General features: G+C 33.4%; 1 protein-coding gene across 10 annotated transcripts in view; it reads left to right on the top strand.

The window, feature by feature from the left end:
• Positions 1 to 16,387, top strand: part of Syt7 (Synaptotagmin 7) — a 169,701-nt gene extending 153,314 nt beyond the window's left edge. For 5 of the 10 annotated variants that reach the window (XM_072896356.1, XM_072896355.1, XM_072896357.1 and 2 more), the window contains 8 exons: positions 783 to 794; positions 4,798 to 4,987; positions 5,739 to 5,879; positions 10,089 to 10,236; positions 10,640 to 10,749; positions 12,864 to 13,032; positions 13,251 to 13,463; positions 13,868 to 16,385. In XM_072896356.1, the coding sequence (XP_072752457.1) occupies positions 783 to 794; positions 4,798 to 4,987; positions 5,739 to 5,879; positions 10,089 to 10,236; positions 10,640 to 10,749; positions 12,864 to 13,032; positions 13,251 to 13,463; positions 13,868 to 13,968 (1,084 nt within the window). In that variant the 3' untranslated portion in view covers positions 13,969 to 16,385. Of the gene's footprint in view, positions 1 to 782; positions 795 to 4,797; positions 4,988 to 5,738; positions 5,880 to 10,088; positions 10,237 to 10,639; positions 10,750 to 12,863; positions 13,033 to 13,250; positions 13,464 to 13,867 lie in introns of all 10 variants that reach the window. The other 5 variants (XM_072896354.1, XM_072896361.1, XM_072896353.1 and 2 more) reach the window with 4 other exon arrangements.
• Positions 16,388 to 20,180: the final 3,793 nt, after the last annotated feature.

Here is a 20,180-nt window from a genome sequence, read left to right as displayed (position 1 = left end):
GTACGCACCGATCGAACACAAGTTTGAAACAAACTTTATACTCCACCAGGTTGAAAATCTGGATTTTAATATGATCAATATATATATATATATATATATATATATATATATATATATATATAGATTATTACATAGAATAAAAGAATATGTAATTATGAGAACGGATGGGCCGACAATCATATCGAGGTTGATAAAATTATTAGCTGTTTCTCTTTTTATATGTATATGGATATCTTCTATTTTTAATGAAACCTTCCGCTTTAATGAACGAAAGAGATGGCAATTAACTCTGAACGCTCCAAGTATTTAAATTTCTTCGTGCTCGGTTTAGCTAGACATTGTGTGTGCAGTATATTATCACTTCTAACTACGTATAATTTACGGCTGTTGCGTCGTTTCTCGACAATATTTGACGCGTGTATCGCATTATTTCGGTTATAAGTCGTGAAATTACAACTGAAATTAATTTCACTTTGGAAATTGTTCTTAATCGTGTTACAATGCACGCATTTCTTTTTTCCTTCTTTGTATATGGATATATTTTCTCTCTCTCTATTATTAATTTTAGGATTGATAAGCGATGTTTTACGATGTTAATGTTATATATGTGTGTTGTCTTCGAAATATTGTGACGCAATGTTTTCTCTGTCCGACCTTTGTTTCTCGAAACACTATCGTTCGTCTAAAGTGTATCTGTGTACGTGTGTGCACGTCCAGTTAATTAATTAATCACTGATCTCTTTTTCTGTTTCATGCCCCTCGTTTCGATCGGAACCTCGCAGAGCGCAATTAGAGTAAGTATTTGAACGAGCGTGTGTGCGAGTTAAAAAGTGTACAACACACTTAAACAAGGAAGGATCCATTGTTCTTTTATACTCAGCTCTGCTTCATAACTCTGTTTATAACTTTTCCTTCTGTCTTATCTTCCGATTTCTCTTCTTAATGGCATACATACTGTGTATATCGGTCGTTGCTACTTTGATTGTGTCAGTAGTTGCACTTTGTTCACACTACTTCTATCACGGTTCTCACGGTTCGTTTTATCCGATGATGACATGAATATCGATGATTATGTTACGTCGTTTACGTACTGTTATTTCCTGTAGTCCCAACATGTTTGTACTCTACTTCTTTATCTTTACAACTCTACTTCTTTATCTCGATCTGTCATCTATTTATCAGTCTGCTATTTCGTATTGTTTCTTAATCTACGATAAAGCGAGAATATGTGTGTATATATATATATATATATATATATATATGCATATTATTGCTTTCTCTGTTCAAATCTAATTCGATTAATCAGTTGTTGGATTTATCCTCATCCTAGGATATCGTTCTGTTTTTCTTCGCTTACATAAATACACGTTATATACATACATAAACACATTGCCTGCAGTCAAATAGATACGATAGATTTTGTTTATACGGCCAGCAGCTCTTTGAACCAATAGCTTTCTATAAAATCAATGTTCGACGTAGATATGAAATTTTCTGTTATTTTTCAAGTATTTTTTTTAGTTTGAAATCCTGTACTCGTATAGGAATCGTACGATCTGGAAGGAACGTCGAATCGTATGAATAAAATTAATAATTTAATCAAATATAAAATATCTTGTTTGGAAAATGTAATTTTGTATACATGTATTACAATATATGCGCAGAAACATAACCGGGACAGAGGGACAACGAATATTCAAAAAGGGAGAATAATTATTTTTTAAACCCTTCTTAAAAAAAAAAAAAAAAAAGAGGACGCGCCTCGAGTATAATCTTGTGAAATTAATTATGATCGTAAGGGATGCGTGAAATTCTATTTCAGCTGGGAACGCGATTTTTCTCAGATGATCTTACGTTCGTGTTTTCGTTTATTACGCTTGAATGCAGATTCGCGTATCACAACCTGTTCATCGCGCAGCGATAAATATACACATGCTAGCAAACTCTTCTGTCACTACAATAAATATCGCTTATATATGACAAAAGCTATTCATCTTTATGACAAAAATGTCCCCGTATGATTCTTCTATCTCTTGAGCAAGCATCATAAAAGCATCTTGAGGTCTATTATCTATTTTTATATTTATCTCTGTCAAAAATTTAACTGATATAAATTAATGAGACTTTTCAGCGCTTAAAACGAATGATATTAAACACAATATTATTATATAACCGATAATTTTTAGTTAGATTACAAAAAATCATCTACTGTATTGTGTATCTAACTGAAAATTACATAACGTTGTACTTGATGTCATTTTGACCGTAAAAATTGGCGACGGTCATAAATGCAGACCGTTGTCGCAGGTCTCGCGATGCATCTTTCTATACATCGATAGCCGGAGCACTCCGCGCGGATTTCTTTCTCATTCTTATTTATGAGTTATGAATAGAAATTCGCAGTAAATAAGGAAACACTCGCCGTGAATCCGGTAAAATACTCGCTGTGAGACGCCCTTTAATCGGATAAAAAAATAAAAAGAAATTTATGCGGACGCATACCTTTTTTCCTTTATGTGTATATTGCGCTTACGTGCGAAATATAACGTTTCGTGCTTTTAGCGACACCGTGATATCATGAGAATGCGCGTGATCGTACTTTTTACGATATCTTATAAATAATACCGATGTCGAACACATTTAAACATCGAATAATGCAATAAATTTGCGGATTATTTAGATATAGATAGAAATTTGAAATATGAAATAGTAGTCAAGCAAATGTAACGGATGTAGAAAGATTTAATTGGTGCTATATTAATTCGTAAGTATATTAGCGAAGATATTATTTATTCATTATGTCTCCAAGAAAAAAAAATTTAATTATTTCATCAGAATTCGATCAATAATGTACATTAATTTGCATAAGAATGTGCTAATATATAGATTCGTTTTTTGATATATTATACATTTATAGAATGATATAAAATATCTCAAAATCTATCTTTTTTTAATAGCAAATTCTCTGACTTTTTTGGATTTGATTTTTTCTTAGCGATAATGTCGAGGAAGATGATTATTTGTTGCAAGTTTTCAATTTTTTCCATTAAATATCTTTGTTAATTAAGTTGTCTCCAATTAAAATTTTATTAATAAATTTTTAATTATTTGAAATTAACGGAAAAAATAATTTTATTAACTTTTTGACTCTATAAAATTTAATTTGTGAAGAACCCTTATTTTTCAATCGTTTCTAACTCACAAGTTATTGATATCTCGATTTTTGCTAAGAAAAAAATCTCCTCCAAATGATCCAAGAAATTGAAGCCAATAAAATGATTTTAGAATATCCTGTGTGTACGATCCATTAAAAAGTCCATTTAAAACATTGACAACTGTAGGGAAATGACGAGAACGTGACATTTTTTTCCATAAAACTTGAAATTTTTTTCCATTCAGCAAGAACGAGAGACGAGAGCATTTTAGCGTTTCCGTATCAAACAATCTCAGCTTGCATACGTATCGATTTTTTTTCACCTACGTGCCGTGCATTTATTTTTCCTTTTTTTTTGCTGCGGCTTCTGTATTATTATGAACGCTCCGCGACTGAGTAGTAAACAGCAACTATTAATACGAGCCGACATGACGTCTATCGGCTTGCGTGCCTGAGAGAACGACCCGCTGATTAGCAATGTACGTATAGTTCGCAATAGATACGACAAAGAGTAGATTGACCGATAAGACTTATCTAGATCTTATTGTTAGAGTTATCGTCTACAACGTAACGTCATCGAAACATCGTATCGCTAGGATATGATATACGCTCGGTTGTTGATAAGCTTGTGCATGAATGGGGGGCAGGGGACGAACGAGAGATACACAACGGCAAATTTCACGTCAATCAAGTATCTCCGTTATAGTGTTGTCAACAACGATGTTAATGTTTGTCTCGTTAGGCAGAACGCTTTCGTGCTGATTTAGCATTTCGAAAATTGAAATGCAGCGAGAGATTGTCGGGGATAAGCAGATTATAAATGTCGTTAGAAATGTATGGAATGAAATTGGATATTGGACTTTGAAAATCGCTTGTTGCATTTCACACTTCTAGATATATCGATTGAAGTATTTATAGTATTCTTGAGGATTATAATAAAATTAGTGTAGTAAAAATTTTGAGATTTAACAATAATATTTATTTATTGAGAATTTTAAATTAACTACAGAAAAATGTAAAACTCGTTCCTGTGTGAAAAGAATTTTACGTAATATACATATAATAAAAGATTCTCATGAGACTTGCTTTTTCTAGTAATTATAAAAATGATATATGTATAATAAAGACGAATACATATATGTCTCACGATATAAAAATTAAAAATTAAAAATCTCAAAATTAAATATTTTTATATAAAAAACTAAGAATATAGTTTAAGAAAAATAAGTTTCTTTTAAAAAGAGAGTAATCGTTTTCCATATCTTTTTTGATGCCGAATATAATTTCGGTCATCAAATTTTATAATCATAAATTTTATGAGTATTAATAAGATGTTTATATAATTTTTTTACAATTTAACTTTGATTTTCTTCAAAAATTGCAATGGAGTATTTTTGGAGGCCGAAAAAAATTGCATAGATTATTTCTATTTTTAGATTCTGGTGTTTATTTCAGGGGAGATTTCTGAGATGACTGAGGTAACGAAATAAAATATCGAGTTTGTTTTAGCGACGATTCCTGCGCTCCTGTCAAAGGATGAATAGAATAATCAAGCAGCTAGAGATGACTGTAATTCTCGTCGAGGAAATACATACGTCGTGAAAGTGCGAATAACGGCGACAAATTTCACGTGTATTTTTCAGGACGACCGGTAGCCCGGCTAGTAAATCTCCGGCAGGAGGTAGCGGACCCGCGGGCGGCGGCGGCGGAGCCGCGGGGGGGACGGCGGCGCCAGGTAGCGGCGCCAGCAATGCCGGAAGCGCGGAACCCCGTACACCGACTACCGGCCCGCAAAACAAGCAGCTGCAGAATGTCAAGGGAGAGCACCCCTCGGTAAACTTTGAGACTTTTCGCCGTCGATCGGAGAGAAAAGGGGGATAAGATGACGAAATTGACCCGCGTGCTCAGAAAAAAATTGCAATTTTTAAAAAGCCAATTTATTTATCAATCTATATTTTTGCAGATGATAGTAAAGATATTATTTAATAAAGAAAAAAAATGAACCATCACTTTTGCCTCATTACATACTGTAAAACATCATTTCAAAGTGTCGTAAGTTTTCTTACAGACACACTGTCTGAATTTTCAGAAAAATGATTCTGACGATTATAAGATAGATTATCTGAAATTATCTTTAGACATCCAGAGCTGAAAATTCAGTTAAAAGTGTATCTGAATTTTTAAGCAATCTCTTACATTACAGAATCCGGAAAAATTGACCGTTAAAAGGTCATCTTATCCTCTTTTCCTTAATCACTAATTCAAGGGATCAAGATGTAATATGCCTAAAAAAGTTAAAAAAGTGACAATAATTGTAAAATCATTATATTTACATGGATCCAATAGATTCTCGTATCTCAAGTAGAGACACTTAAAATATTTAATTCTTTTAGAGATCTTTCGTTCTTTTGCAATGTAAGTCGATTTTAAGAGTAGATCGCATTTTAGTGTCGCAAACTTTAATCCAGTATTATTTGCGGAAGCGAAAAAGGGGAGAGAAGGGAGAGATCCCGAGACGCGGGAATCGTTTTCTTGGGAACGGAAGACACGATTGTAACGATCGCGCTGCATGCGTGTGTTGCAGAAAGCGTTTCTACAAAGCAGGTCTATTTCCCTGGTCGACATGTATATTGATAATTCGGAGCCGAGCGAGAACGTCGGCCAGATCCACTTCAGTCTCGAGTATGACTTCCAGAACAGCACGCTTATTCTGCGCATCATACAGGTTGGTACATCCAAGTTTGCATTATAGACAACTCGGTGCTCCAGAACTTAGCTCTCTGAAACTTACTTGCCAGTCGTTTATTTTGCTATTGGTCGTGTTTGCACGCGTCGGTTACACACGATAGGGATATTACGAAGTGTAGAGATGATGATGATGATAATAATAATAATAATTATAATAATAATAATAATAATAATATTAGAGCAGAGAGAGAAGGGAAAGAGAATATCATGCGGGAGATATCGATTGTATATTATTGATGTATAAAATATAAAGATGCATAAATGATACATTAAATCAAAATTGAAAACGTTTATCACATTAACAACAATGACGTTGTGATTGATAAAATTATATTAATAATGATAAGAGACGATTTTGTTGAAAATTATTATTTAAATTATATCTATATAGAGTATGTTTGTATTAAACGAAGTGATCGATATGCCTATTTCTTATTGTTAGTGTCAGCTTGTATTTGCGATAAGATTTAAAGATGTAAACTGAAGTCATCAAGATGTTCTGTAATTGATGATACAATCGGGAAACTAATGATTCTATATATGAAGAAATAAATCGAAAATGTAAAAAGAAATTTTTTGTGCCTACAAAGCTTTATTTTCGACAAAATAATAACTTTAAAAGCTGGAAAATGGATAACATATTACGATTTTTTCCAGTTGAATGATTTCATTAACGATCTATTACAATTATTGAATTTATTTCAACAGTGGTTATTAAAATGTATGTATAAAAGGATACACACAATACATTTTCTGTTTGAAAAAAAAAATAAAGTCACACACCCACATACACACACACACACACACACACACATATATATATATATACTTTATATAGAAGTTTTTCAGTGTAATTTCAATTATTTTAAATGGTTTTTTAACGAATGAAGATTGTTATTGCTTTACATTTATATATCAATAGCTATTGTCAGTAAAGATATGACACAAGAGCATTAGAGAGCATTCAAAACTAAAAGATATGTTATTAGTTTTTCAAATTTTAATGTCAATTTTTTTTCTTTCGGAAATATAATAAAAACATATGAATCAATTTTATTCTTTATATATATATATATATATACATATATTTTCAACTTATTTTTTGATGTAGAATAATTATTATCTTGGTGAATATGTGTGAACGCATTATGGTCGATTTTTGGACGATGAAGGCCATCCATAAATCGCCGACGAGAGACATTGTGGATGTGTGCGCGAAATATCCTGCAAAACTGGGACGCCGTACATTACTTTTCTGTTGCATAGAGCAAGGACTTTTGAAACTGAAATGCGCTACAGTTTTCTCAGGAAAAATAGCACGTTTAACACGACGGAGACTTTTCGTTGTAAACAGACGCATAAATTACCGAACGCTGGATTTTTCGTCCCGCACGATTTAATCCGACGTTAAGTGAAACACACTCGGCCACCGGTCTACCGTTCTCTTTGCACGGCATGGATTATCGTGCCAAGAGATCTCAACCATCAGGGGCATAAAATCGTCTACCATATTTACGCGATTATACTTTACATTGTACTGCGAGCAAAATTTTATATTTTGCATTTTGACAATAGTCTTTCGGTCAAATTTTAACATTAATTTAACTTCTTGAACCAGCAGAGATATAGAAGAATTGTATTATTATTATTATTATTATTATTTTTATATAAAAGTATTATATATATTAATTTCTTGATGCTATAAGAGACCATTTATAAGTATATGCAGTGTGTGCTACTTTCTTTTTTTAGCGAAAAATTATAATGAAATCCCTTGGTATTATCGCGTAGTTTATTAAAAAAGTACATGCTAGTGAGAAAAAGCATTATTTTTCGCTCAATTTGCATCCGACCTCTTTTTCTTGGCGAATTTAATCGCTCCGTCGTTGAATTATTTAATAGAGAACTTTGGCGAGAATGATGTGTGCTGTGACTTGTGTTTTATATTTCTGATATTGCATCAAAAACGATGAAAAGAAATGCGATTGTTTCCTCCTCGTCGATTCTCGCGAATATTGATAATACGTTTGTAACGCGATTTTCCAACAAGGACCTCTCTTTCTGCTCAATTAACTTCATATTTCGTTGTATTTTCTTCGCAACAGGAGTGAATTATAGATGGCTCGGAATATACCTCGATGAAAATGGAACTCCCCTTCATGCTTTCATCCCGAAAAATTTCCATTTTCGCCATTTCCTGCGTTTCTCCTCGTGTAAAAATTTGTTGGCATCACGAAAAGTTTAACCGTGCATTCATCAAAGATGTCGCATTTATTTAATTCATATTCCATATATCTTTGTACGAGCTTGAAAAATAGAGGCTTTTTTAAATAAAAATATACATATACATATGCAGAATGTAACAGAATTATAACTGTAAAATTACAGCCACGTTTACAGCTAACAATATAAATAAGTTTCATTCACAAACTTTTTTTTCAATTTCTATGACTGCCTTCTTAATTTTTAATATTAAATAGTTTGACAATTAACAAATATTTTAACATTAAATATTTTATATCATATTAAAATTCTTAAGTAATTTTTATTAAAATGTTTATAAGAATTAATTCGCAAGAGACGATTTATTTTCAAAGCTTCGAATATAAAAAAAAGGAGAAAAAAAGAATATATTATATTAAAATTCAAAATTTTTTTAAATCTCCGCACAATCTTTGTATTTTAAATGCGTAGCGTCGTTCATCTCGCCGAGTTTGACTCGTCATAATGACATTACGAAGTTCGAGCAGACGGCCTCTGACAGGCGAATGAAAAATGATCCTTCATCTCGTGGCGCGAAGGAAGACGCCCCCAAGGTCATGATCGAGCGGCTTTAGAACGAGCAGACGAGTCTTGACTTTTACGGAAAGTTGGAAAAAGCGGCACCTTTGGGGCGAAATTCTTTTATAGTTTGGCGAAAAAACACACGCCTGGCTATCGAGGCCGTTACGTTACAAGCCGTTCTTATTGATTGCTCCACGTCCATGTACCTCCCATTAACAGCATCGATTATGTTGCGCACACAAGAGAACCGCAACAATCTGTTGAGGATGACGCTAGTTATATCGCAAACATATACACCGCAAAGGCTGTTGCGCGCGTCACACATTTACTGAATTCTCTTACCTAAGACTTGGAGGACCGCTTGATGAAGACAAAGGCAATCGGTAGAACTTTGATGCATCAATTGCTACTTATATTGTTGAAATTATTTAATATTTTAATATTTTTTTGATTATGTAAGTTTCCAATCTTCCTTCATATATCTAGTATAAATCAAAATAACAAATTTATTTAATTTATTTAGTTTATTTATTTAATTAATTTAAAATAAACCTCAAATTCTCTGAGAGAGAGAGAGAGAGAGAGAGAGAAATTAATTGAAGAATGTAATTTTGTCAATTTTTTGACTCTTAATAAAGTTTTGAAGTCGAAAAGATTTTTTCTTTTAAATGACATATTGATACCTTAACATTTTCGGAAAAATTGTCTTTAAATTGACCAGAGACACTGCTATAAAATAAACATCCGGTGGTTTTAAACATTTTTACATAGTATTTTAAATGAAATATATACAACGACTATTTATATATGTAGATATTATGAGACTGAATTATGATGTTGGATTTTTTATTTCTACGCAGGGTATATAAATTATCTCGAAAACAGTTGAGTTGCATACTTATGTTGATTAAATATTTTTTATTTATTTTAATATAAGCACCGTTTACACGGTGCACGTGTACTGTGAAGTTTTTCACCGTTATTTTTGCTACACTGTATATATACATATATATATTGAAATAAAATATTGTTTTATCTATTTCAAAATTCTGCGATTACGAATCATGTCATTTACAGTGATACGCGAATGCCATTATATTCCTTTCTTTTCTTAAAGAAGATAAAGTTTCTATTTTCCTTTCTCATTCTGAAATTTTCGCAGGCGCTTAGCATTATACTAATGAGAAATCCGGTCTTGTTTGTAAGTTTATGCAAGAGCATTATGCAACAGATTATGCAGAGACTTACATTGAACCTCATTCTGTTTGTGTAAAGAGAACTTGAATATTAAGGTACATGAAATCTGCGTGTTTAGCGAAAGTGTTGAAAGCTCGATCTCGTGAAACTTTTCTTTAAAAACTTTTCTACGATTTATCTCTATGTATTCGATTGTGTGCTTCAGGGTAAAGATCTGCCGGCGAAGGACTTGTCAGGCACTTCCGATCCGTACGTCCGCGTGACGTTGCTTCCGGACAAGAAACACCGACTCGAGACAAAAATCAAAAGACGTACATTGAACCCGAGATGGAACGAGACCTTTTATTTCGAAGGTAAGCGTACATGTGTTCAACAATGCTTCTCGTATTTATTCACTTTTCTTCAAAAGTGATTTTTATCAAACGTAGCTAAAACGATATCGATTGAGAGAATTGCAAGTCGGAGAAAATTCAATTTAAAAACATATCTAATGATAAAATAGAAACTGAATATATATATATATATATATATATATATATATATATATATATATATTATTAATTTCGTATGTTTCATTTTCTTTATGTATAGAGTTAATACATTTTAAATATAAAAAAATAAAATGATTAATTATCAATTAAATCTCCATTATTATACTGATACAAATTGCTAAAATTGTAAGTACTTGCGTGAAATTAAATTTGGTAAATGAAATTACGATAATTTAATAAAACATACGCATTTCTGTCTCGACAGGTTTCCCCATACAGAAGCTGCAAAGCAGGGTACTACATCTGCATGTCTTCGACTACGATCGATTCTCGAGGGACGATTCCATAGGGGAAATGTTTCTGCCGCTTTGCCAGGTAATTTGGCGAGAAGCATCCCCTTCCTTCTCGTTACCGCTCTAGCAATTTGCATTGGTTCAATTATTACACGCGACTTAAGGGATTCGCGCGACAGGATACGAGGAATCTGACGTGTTTCGCGTCGCGTGTCTCTGTCGCCTTATATCTGTCCCGGAATCGGATCCGCAGACTCTTATCTCGTAATTATCATCCGCCGTCGCGGATGGAATTACCGTCTAACGGATGAATACGCGAATCGATTGATTGCTTGCTTTGGAGAAATCACGTCGAGAAAAAGAGAGAGAGAGAGAGAGAGATTCAACGTATCGCTTCTGGAATTTATCGACAATTATTCTGTTTGAAAATAAAATATAACATTGAATTATAAATTGTATTCGTAATATTATATACGAATATTCTGTACTGATGATATAGGAAAAGTAATATAATTCTAAAATAAAGCCTATAAAAAAATTTATTCTACAATTTTGGCTTTTTTTTATTACATCGTAGAAAACTCTGTTATTAAACAGGAAATATTTTATCAATATAATAATACTTTTTTCATTTCAATATTTTTTATGTCAAGTAACTGTGCTTGTTATAAAGCTTATTGTTTGAAGGTGAGATAATTATTTAAATTTAAATATATATTAAATAGATGTATATAAATTATATAAGAGAAAAATCTTTTTATAAACTTACACATTTTTGAATGTGCGTAAGCTTATTAAATAGAATAGTTTGATCAAAAATTCAGAAAGTAAGACCAATTGAGTTTCTGTTAGTTATTTTTTATTTAAAAGAGACTATGAATGAATGAGTTTTAATTCACTAATCCAGCGGTATCGATGGACCACTTAGCAGTATAACTTCAATCTGCGGTATCAATATTACCAAGAGAGAGAGAGAGAGAGAGAGAGAGACAAGTTATAATCTGCACGCGCAATAACAAGTGGGAGACACGCACGACGCATGATAATTCTACGCGCTGTGCACATATTCATTTCCCAAGAGCGATATCTACATTCGCCGGCATCACGGATCAGTCGTTTTATATATCTCTCGTGCATCTTCGTGTCGCATATATATAGAAAAATTAATTAAAAAAATGTTATTGATATTAATACTATCATAAAATGCATTAATAGTATTATGTAAAAATATAAATTAAATTTTAAATATATATATATATATATATATATATAATAATAATAATAAATTAAAAATATAATGAAAATGCTAGATACATTAATGATATTATTTATGGGAATAAAATTTAATTCGCTAATATGAGAGAACACTTAGTAACGTAACTCCCGGTCTTGTATCAATATTATTATTACAGAAAGATGAGACATTAATAATATGATGTATCCTAATAACAATAACAATAACTATATAATTAAATATGTAATAATCATATAAGGAATTTTTTATTTTTCTTTATTCAAAAACAAGTGCTTTAACAATGAATTGAATTGCATAAATTTGACATATTCGCGCGAATTTTAAAAGTGTTTTTATCCCATAAAAACTCTACATTTCTAATTCGCAGCATACGATAGCAATTAATTATTACGTCCGTATGTGACCGCTTGGAATAGAACACGTAATTAGTACACGTTCACCGTATGCTCTAATAAGGGGCAAACGTGACGAAGGTAATAATGATAACGTGGTGAACGTTGCCTTCTCCTACAAAAGATTGTATAATTTTTTATAAGGATATGTAAACACGCACGCACGTGGCTTTTGTTTCTATCTTGATTATTTCTCCATTGCGATCATGAAAAAAAAAACATGCATTTTTTTTAAATCATTAAATTAATAATCTATAGAAAATAATAATTATTATAAAAAAATAAAATAAAATATCTATATGGAAAATAATAATATTAAAATTAATAAATTTAAATATTAACAAAAATAATATTTTTTTTCTAATCTTTGAATTAATAATCTGTGGAAAATAATTAGTGATTTTATAGATATAGAAATTATTTTTTTTCTCTTTTGGAAAGTTCAGACTTTGATTTTCTGTAATCAGATTGAAAATTTTACGAGATAGATTAGCAACATTATACTGAAAACACAACAGTTATCGGTAATATCTCGCGGATTTGTCGTAGGTCGATTTATCGGAGAAACCGTCGTTTTGGAAGGCTCTTAAACCGCCGGCTAAGGATAAATGCGGAGAACTCTTGTGCTCGCTGTGCTATCACCCGAGTAATTCCATATTGACGTTGACTCTCTTGAAGGCGAGAAATCTTAAAGCCAAAGACATCAATGGAAAATCAGGTAACATTACGTTGTTGGTACGTCTAAATCTCTTCTTTGAAAAATTGTATCTTCCTCAGCAAACACTTTTTAAAATTTTTTAAAAAAATTAGAATACGTTGAATATAATTATATTCTTTCTGAAAAAATTATGCGAAACCGTATTGTATTTCATTTTTTATTATGTGTTGAAAAGAATGAGAGATTCAACACGATTAATTAATATTTGCAATTTCCAGATCCATATGTCAAGGTGTGGCTGCAGTTTGGTGACAAGAGAATCGAGAAACGCAAGACTCCGATCTTCAAATGCACTTTGAACCCAGTATTCAACGAGGTATTCTCTTTCAATGTACCATGGGAGAAAATTAGAGAATGCTCTTTGGATGTGATGGTGATGGATTTCGATAACATTGGACGAAACGAACTGATCGGCCGGATTCAGCTCGCAGGTATCTTAAATTTTTTCGATGAGTGCGATTTTATAGAATTCGTATTACATCTCTATCAATAGATATCTGTATTTAAAACAGAGACAAAAAATAACAAAAATGACATAAATTTCTTAAATAGATGTATTACTATTACTCATTGTCAGAAATCTCAAATTATGTAATTTATGCTGATATTTATTGAGCTTGTTACACGTTTGGATAAGTCCAAACTCAAAATTTTAACTATAATTGTAATTTGTTGATGATTAAAAGCACTCGAAGTTCCAAATGTTTTTCTTAATCGAAATAAACTAGCGTTTTTTTCGCGTTCGATCAAACGTCGAAACATTGTATATAGAAAGAAATAACAGCGAGAAATTGGAATCTGATGTTCAGTGTATATAGCATAAATTCCTTTCCAGGGAAAAACGGAAGTGGCGCGAGTGAAACGAAGCATTGGCAGGATATGATCACAAAGCCGAGGCAGACCATCGTGCAATGGCATCGCTTGAAGCCCGAGTAAGGGGAACGAGGATTACCTTGATCGACGATAAATGATATTCTAGTCGAGCAAGTCCCTTTATCCCACTCCCCCTACCACACCTTTCCCCTGTGTATCGCGCTCGTCAAAGTTACGTTAACGAGGCGACCTTTTCCTTTGCTCGATAATCCCCGCAACAGATATCCTCTCCCTTCTGTATCATTCGACGAGGCTGTACCGGATGTATCCCCCGCATCGCATAGGGCACTTAGCGACGCTGGTCGTCGGGCAGCCGTGCCGATCGAATCGCGTTTAATCGTGATTAAAACAAAAAGCACTTCCGTTCGTTATCGCTCGTTGTTGCGAGCCATCGCACTGAATGATAACGATGGAAATTATCCTGTCGTTGGTGAAACGATGAACCTTCGAGCGCTTCGGCGCGAGACGGAATGTTCTAAACGCATCGTTCGATACCGCCGAGATAAGCCACGCTTTCTTGAATTTCTCGAAGAAAATTATTAGTCGATGGCAGCGCATCAGGAAGAGGAAGAGAGTAACACGGACGAGAGCTACGGACGAAACTCAGTCTTCCGCCGTAGCGAAATCAGGAAGCTTTTTATGTCAGGCGCCGCTCTTTTCTTTTTTTTTTTTTTTTTTCTTTCATCATCTCCTCTCCTTTTCACTCCTCTCCTTCCGTATTCACCTCGTTGCCCGCCCGGTGCGGTTCAATGACTAAAATGAAAAATTATGCTGTGAATACCTAGTCTCAGTTATTCGCTCGAGAACGAGCTCCACAATCCGGAAGAGCGGATGTTTAAATCTTTTAGACGTTGTTTAAGCGTCTTTCACAGACGTCTCTTTACGGGCTTTTGTATTATATGTTTGCGTCTGCGCGCTCTTGCGGCGAGTAAGATTATATCTGGGAATCGTGCAGACTCTAAAATTAAAGGAGCAAGTAAGAGAGCAAAGAGATACTTCAATATTTTACGAAGAGAAAGCGTTAGTTTTGTGACTGGACTATATAGTGTTATTCTAGTACACGTGATATCAATTTAGCAATGTGAAGTTTTCGGTGAAATTTATTCCATTCGCGGATGGAGAGTTTGTACGTACAATATTAAATTTTAAATCACTGTGATCATTAATTCAAGAAGACAAAGGCGATAAAATCGTGCAACGATACGTATTGCCTTCTTTTACTTGCTCCTTCTAGTTGAACCGTCTAGTTGAAGAACATTATTTCGCGCCAAGAAAGCGAAACCTGAAATAGCCAAGTTTTGAGGAGCTTTTCGAAAACGACGAGTACCATTTCAGCATGATAGCGACATGTTATAAATCTGCATTCGTAATATTTATATTTACGATAAACGTTATTATACGCATTTTTAGAATAACATGATCAGGATATACCGATACATACGCGAGAGACACGCGCACGCGTTCGCATCTCTGTTATATTTGTAAAATTCATCTTTTGTAGGATCTCTCCGTGATTAAAATGATTAAAAATCCCGGCAATGTAAGTCAGAAATGTTACGATGAACGTAAACGAATATATGTACGCGTACACATTCTTTTCAGATATAATCTACCTATTTTGTATTTTCTTACTTTGAAAATTATATCTACAGAAAATCTCCCTGACAGAATTTCTTAAAGACATAATTTTAGACATGACTGATTAAATAGAGAAAGTTTAGAACATTATTTTCTATTCTTCCTGTTACTTTAAATGCATGCAAAGCAAAGATTTTTTATATTTTATCATCAATTATATTAATTTATGTAAATTAAAAAATCTTTTCAAATCTAAACACATTTTCTGTGCTATTTTGTTATATATATATATATATATATATGAGTTTCTCTTTTGGTCGTAACTAAAAACATGTCAAAGCTAAAGTAAGTTCCGCAACTGTATTCAGACCTACATCAAATGTAGCTTTTAGGATTACTTTGCCAACAAAGTTTCAAAACCGAACGAGTCGGATTAACTTTGTTTACTGGTGCGTGTAAGCGATCACTTTTAGGAATAATTCGATTTAGTAGTAGATTATCTCTAATATTTAACTTTGCTTTCGAGTATATTCTAGCTTGCTCTCCGATATAATACTTTTTTTCTTATTTTGCCGCAAGCGATGCGTATCGGTATAATTGTTAACATAGCGTCAACTTCTTCACCGAGAAGTCGAACGTTGGTCAAACGAAAAGATTACAGGATGTTGTTGTAGTAGTTTCCAACGTTGATATTTTTGTGATGTAGAAGACGCCACTTCGAAAGCTGTGAGGAAGAATGGCAGAGATAAATATAAATTGTAACGTAAAATTGTTATCACACACACACACACACACACACACACACACACACACACACACACACACACACACACACACACACACACACACACACACACACACACACACACACACACACACACACACACACACACACACACACACACACACACACACACACACACACACACACACACACACACACACACACACACACACACACACACACACACACACACACACACACACACACACACACACACACACACACACACACACACACACACACACACACACACACACACACACACACACACACACACACACACACACACACACACATATACACATACACATACAAAATACACCACAGCGTGCTCGTTCCCATGGGCAAACACACTTCGAGATAATCTCTAGAAGCAAGCGATGTTCTTGTAGAGATGGGCAATAATAGTGAGTAACCAGTCGTTTTAACCATAAGAATTTGAGCGACAATTAAAACTGCGTAAAAATCTAGTAAATCGCTCAAAAAGAACTTTTAAAGTTAATATTTGAAATAAAATATTTGAAAGATAAATAAAATAAAACGATTATTCAAGTAACGGATTCGATGATATCCGAAAGAAATATTCGAGAGATGAATGAACTAAACGCATACAAAGATAGCTGAATGTTTTGCTGAGCGCTTGATTTTAAATTTTTATTATCAAAGCAGCGATAATTAAATATAGTAATTGAACATAATTGGCATACCTACTTTTAGACTCAACAAAGTGGCTACTGAAACGCTACTCAATATGACTCCGTTGCATTTCGTTTAACGTGTAGTTTAATAAGTGTCGATTTCTCGCGCGATCAATGTTGATACACAAATGTTAGAATGATAAAAAACAGTATTATATTAACGACTGGTTAACGTGAAAAGTGAATAACTAGTTGTCGAAACGATCGATTAGTTTTGCCCGTCCCTACTCCGTTGTTAGTTACGCTTGGCTAGCGTTGATCGCGATTACCGAAGTAATCCTACACGAATTTCTCTGTGGCATGATTTTTGATTATTAACTAAAGCCCGGTAAAAAAAAGGGAGAGAGATATTTTTGACGGCACTTTTGTATCGATAGAGTCAGCAGGGCTTTATTTGCGGGATTACTCTCTAAAGAGAGCGCGATCGGTGCATCTTACGCATCGAGAGGGAAAGGAAAAAAAAAAAACGATAATGTTACGTTATACCCGATAGTCTGCTGTTGTTAACAATAATATAGAGACACACGAGACAAATTCATTTGCGAATTTGCTCAGTACACTCCGGAAAGTGTACGCCGTTGATGTAAAAAAAAAAAAGCTGAAAAAACCCAGAAAAAGAAAGGACGAACGATCCATGTTACATTTAAACCAAGTTTTAGCGTTAAACATCGTTCGCATCTGGAAAGTTTCTCGTCGGAAAGCGTCCGTACCGTTAATAGAGTTACTGGGAAATAATCGAGAAGAAGCTGAATGAAATGAGAAGATTCAGTTCCTCTCTTAAATCACTTCGAAGGCGAGTGAAACGAGACTCTACGACTCCACCGAAGGATTCGATTTATATCATATATTCGCTTGTTTTTCTAATCGTTAGTTTTTTTTCAAATCACAATCATAATAATGATGATAATAATAAAAATAAAGATAATAAAACATTTTTAAGCGCATGCAAGAGCGAATTTATTCGTCACCGTAAAATTTATCGGATATAAAGCAAGCATGCGAATTACAGTACGTAAGTAAGAAATTTTACCGATGAGAAAGTTTTCCTTTTCTTCGAGAAACTTTCCAAACGCATACGTCGCTCTTACAAGTGACGTTTCCTCGCGTACGAACGGGATACCCATATACGGGATATACCGATTTGACAGCACAGAGTTTTCTTTCTCGAGGGTACGTGAGGACGTGACGAAACAGGAGTATCGTTATTAAGGAATTTACTTATATACCTACCTATCTACCTACCTATCCATCTACCTACTCTCCTCCTCCTACTTCCCCTCCCTTCCCTTCTTCCTTGCAATCCTTCCTTTTGCAATCGCGACAAATACATCCCGGAAATATTTTTACATTTAAGCGTTACATATTTGGATCGAAGGTGTTACCGATTTTTCGTAATTACAATAGCCTTCTAGCGCGCACGCGCAGAAGAGAAGAGATACCGTAGAGATTAGTGAAACACGGAGAGAGAGTATAAAAAAAGTTTATTATATATATATTAAAATAGTATATATATATATATATATATATATATATATATATATATATATATATATATACTATACATGTAATATATATATATATATAAATGGTTACACTGGTATATATTATGCGGAAGTATATCGAGTAGCACAAAAAATTAGATTAATATTTGTATGTCGTAGTCTGTATACATTGTATATAAGAGTGTTTCCCGGTTTACGTATCACGTTAAAATGATGGTATATACAAAAAACACATGAGTGCTTACAAGAAACAAAATTTGTTACTGCTGAAATTTTAATGCACGAGCTCGCTTCTCTCCCTTTTATCATTAAAAGATGCCGTTGTTCCCGTCAAGAAAAGGAGAAATAGGCACGATCCTCTCTTTTTCTCTCCCGATCACTTCAATTATTTATTTTTTTTCTTTACTCTTAAATTTTTAATAGCAATCGAAATGTGTTATATTGTCTTTTCGTTCATTCTCCCCTGTTTATCTTCTCGAACGTGGTTACAATAAATTCGAGGTCAGTCTTAATTTGTTGTAATGATACGGGCGCTTCTTTATCGTTTATCATTCAAGACAATGATTCTGGCCACTTTTAGAAAAGATTATTACAATGCGAAAATATAATACAAGGTGCCAAAAATGAATATAGAACACGTAAGATCACTTTTTCGCGCGTCATGCGAGTCGCGTATATACGTGTTATATCGGAGACATAAGAGAGAGGTGAATTAGGATACGCGTGATTCGATTAAGGGGAATTAAGTGTGTATCTACATTTCAATCTTTTGTACGGGATAATCCACGATGTATAGAATGGAGTAACGATGTGCGTGTTTTTTTCGTGTGTTGTAGGGTAGGCTAGAACGATTCTCTCCAATCGGTCTCTATTTTTTTCGAATTGCTTTGTAATTTTTCTTTTATATCCTTTTATTGCGCTCTGTTTAAATTTTTTTCTATCATATCTTCTAATGCGAACAATTGCGCTCGAAACGCGGATACCTGTTCGAATTTTCTACGGAGATTATCTGATAAACGTATCGACGATATTAAAAATCATAATTTAATGAAATGTCAAATCTGAGAGTACTTAAAATGAAATTGATTTATTAGCATTTATTATATATGTTTTTCATTTAATCGATTTAATTGCTCATTCGAGTAAGTTTAGAAATAGCAGAAATATTTATTTTGTAATTTAATGTCAAAATGATTATTTTTGCTACCTGGATTATTCATATAAATATAAATTTATAATTAACATTAATTATTATATAATTATGTCATAATATATTAATATTAATATAATTAATATACATTTTGCCGTAATATCTGAAAATCAACCGTTTGATGAGAATCTAATAGTTGTTACGACGACGCTAAATGTCAGCTGATTTGTCGAGACTTGTTAACTAGCAAAAATGCTGGTCGTGCTCTCTACGTCTCTCAACTAGCGTATATCTCGATTTATTATTTTTTTTTTTTAAGTTTTTCACACATAGAGAGAACCGTAATACTTCCTGATGACTCGTTCTCCACCTTTCCATTCGATGTCTCGATAGCGTGATCTCATATCTTTCCGACAGTCTCTCAATGTCACATTTTTTTGTTTCTTTTTTCGTTCGTCGCGTCTGATCCCATCCTCTCTTTACATTACCATGGTTTTAACGTTTGTTATAGACTGGGTTGAACGTGTAATGTAATGTTTAAGTACTTAGTCTTAAAGCGAAAT

This window comes from Anoplolepis gracilipes, chromosome 7 (genome assembly GCF_047496725.1).
Source record: "Anoplolepis gracilipes chromosome 7, ASM4749672v1, whole genome shotgun sequence".
Taxonomy (NCBI): Eukaryota; Metazoa; Arthropoda; class Insecta; order Hymenoptera; family Formicidae; genus Anoplolepis; species Anoplolepis gracilipes.
The sequence above is the reverse complement of the archived record's forward strand: the minus strand, read 5'-3'. Positions and strand labels throughout refer to the sequence as shown.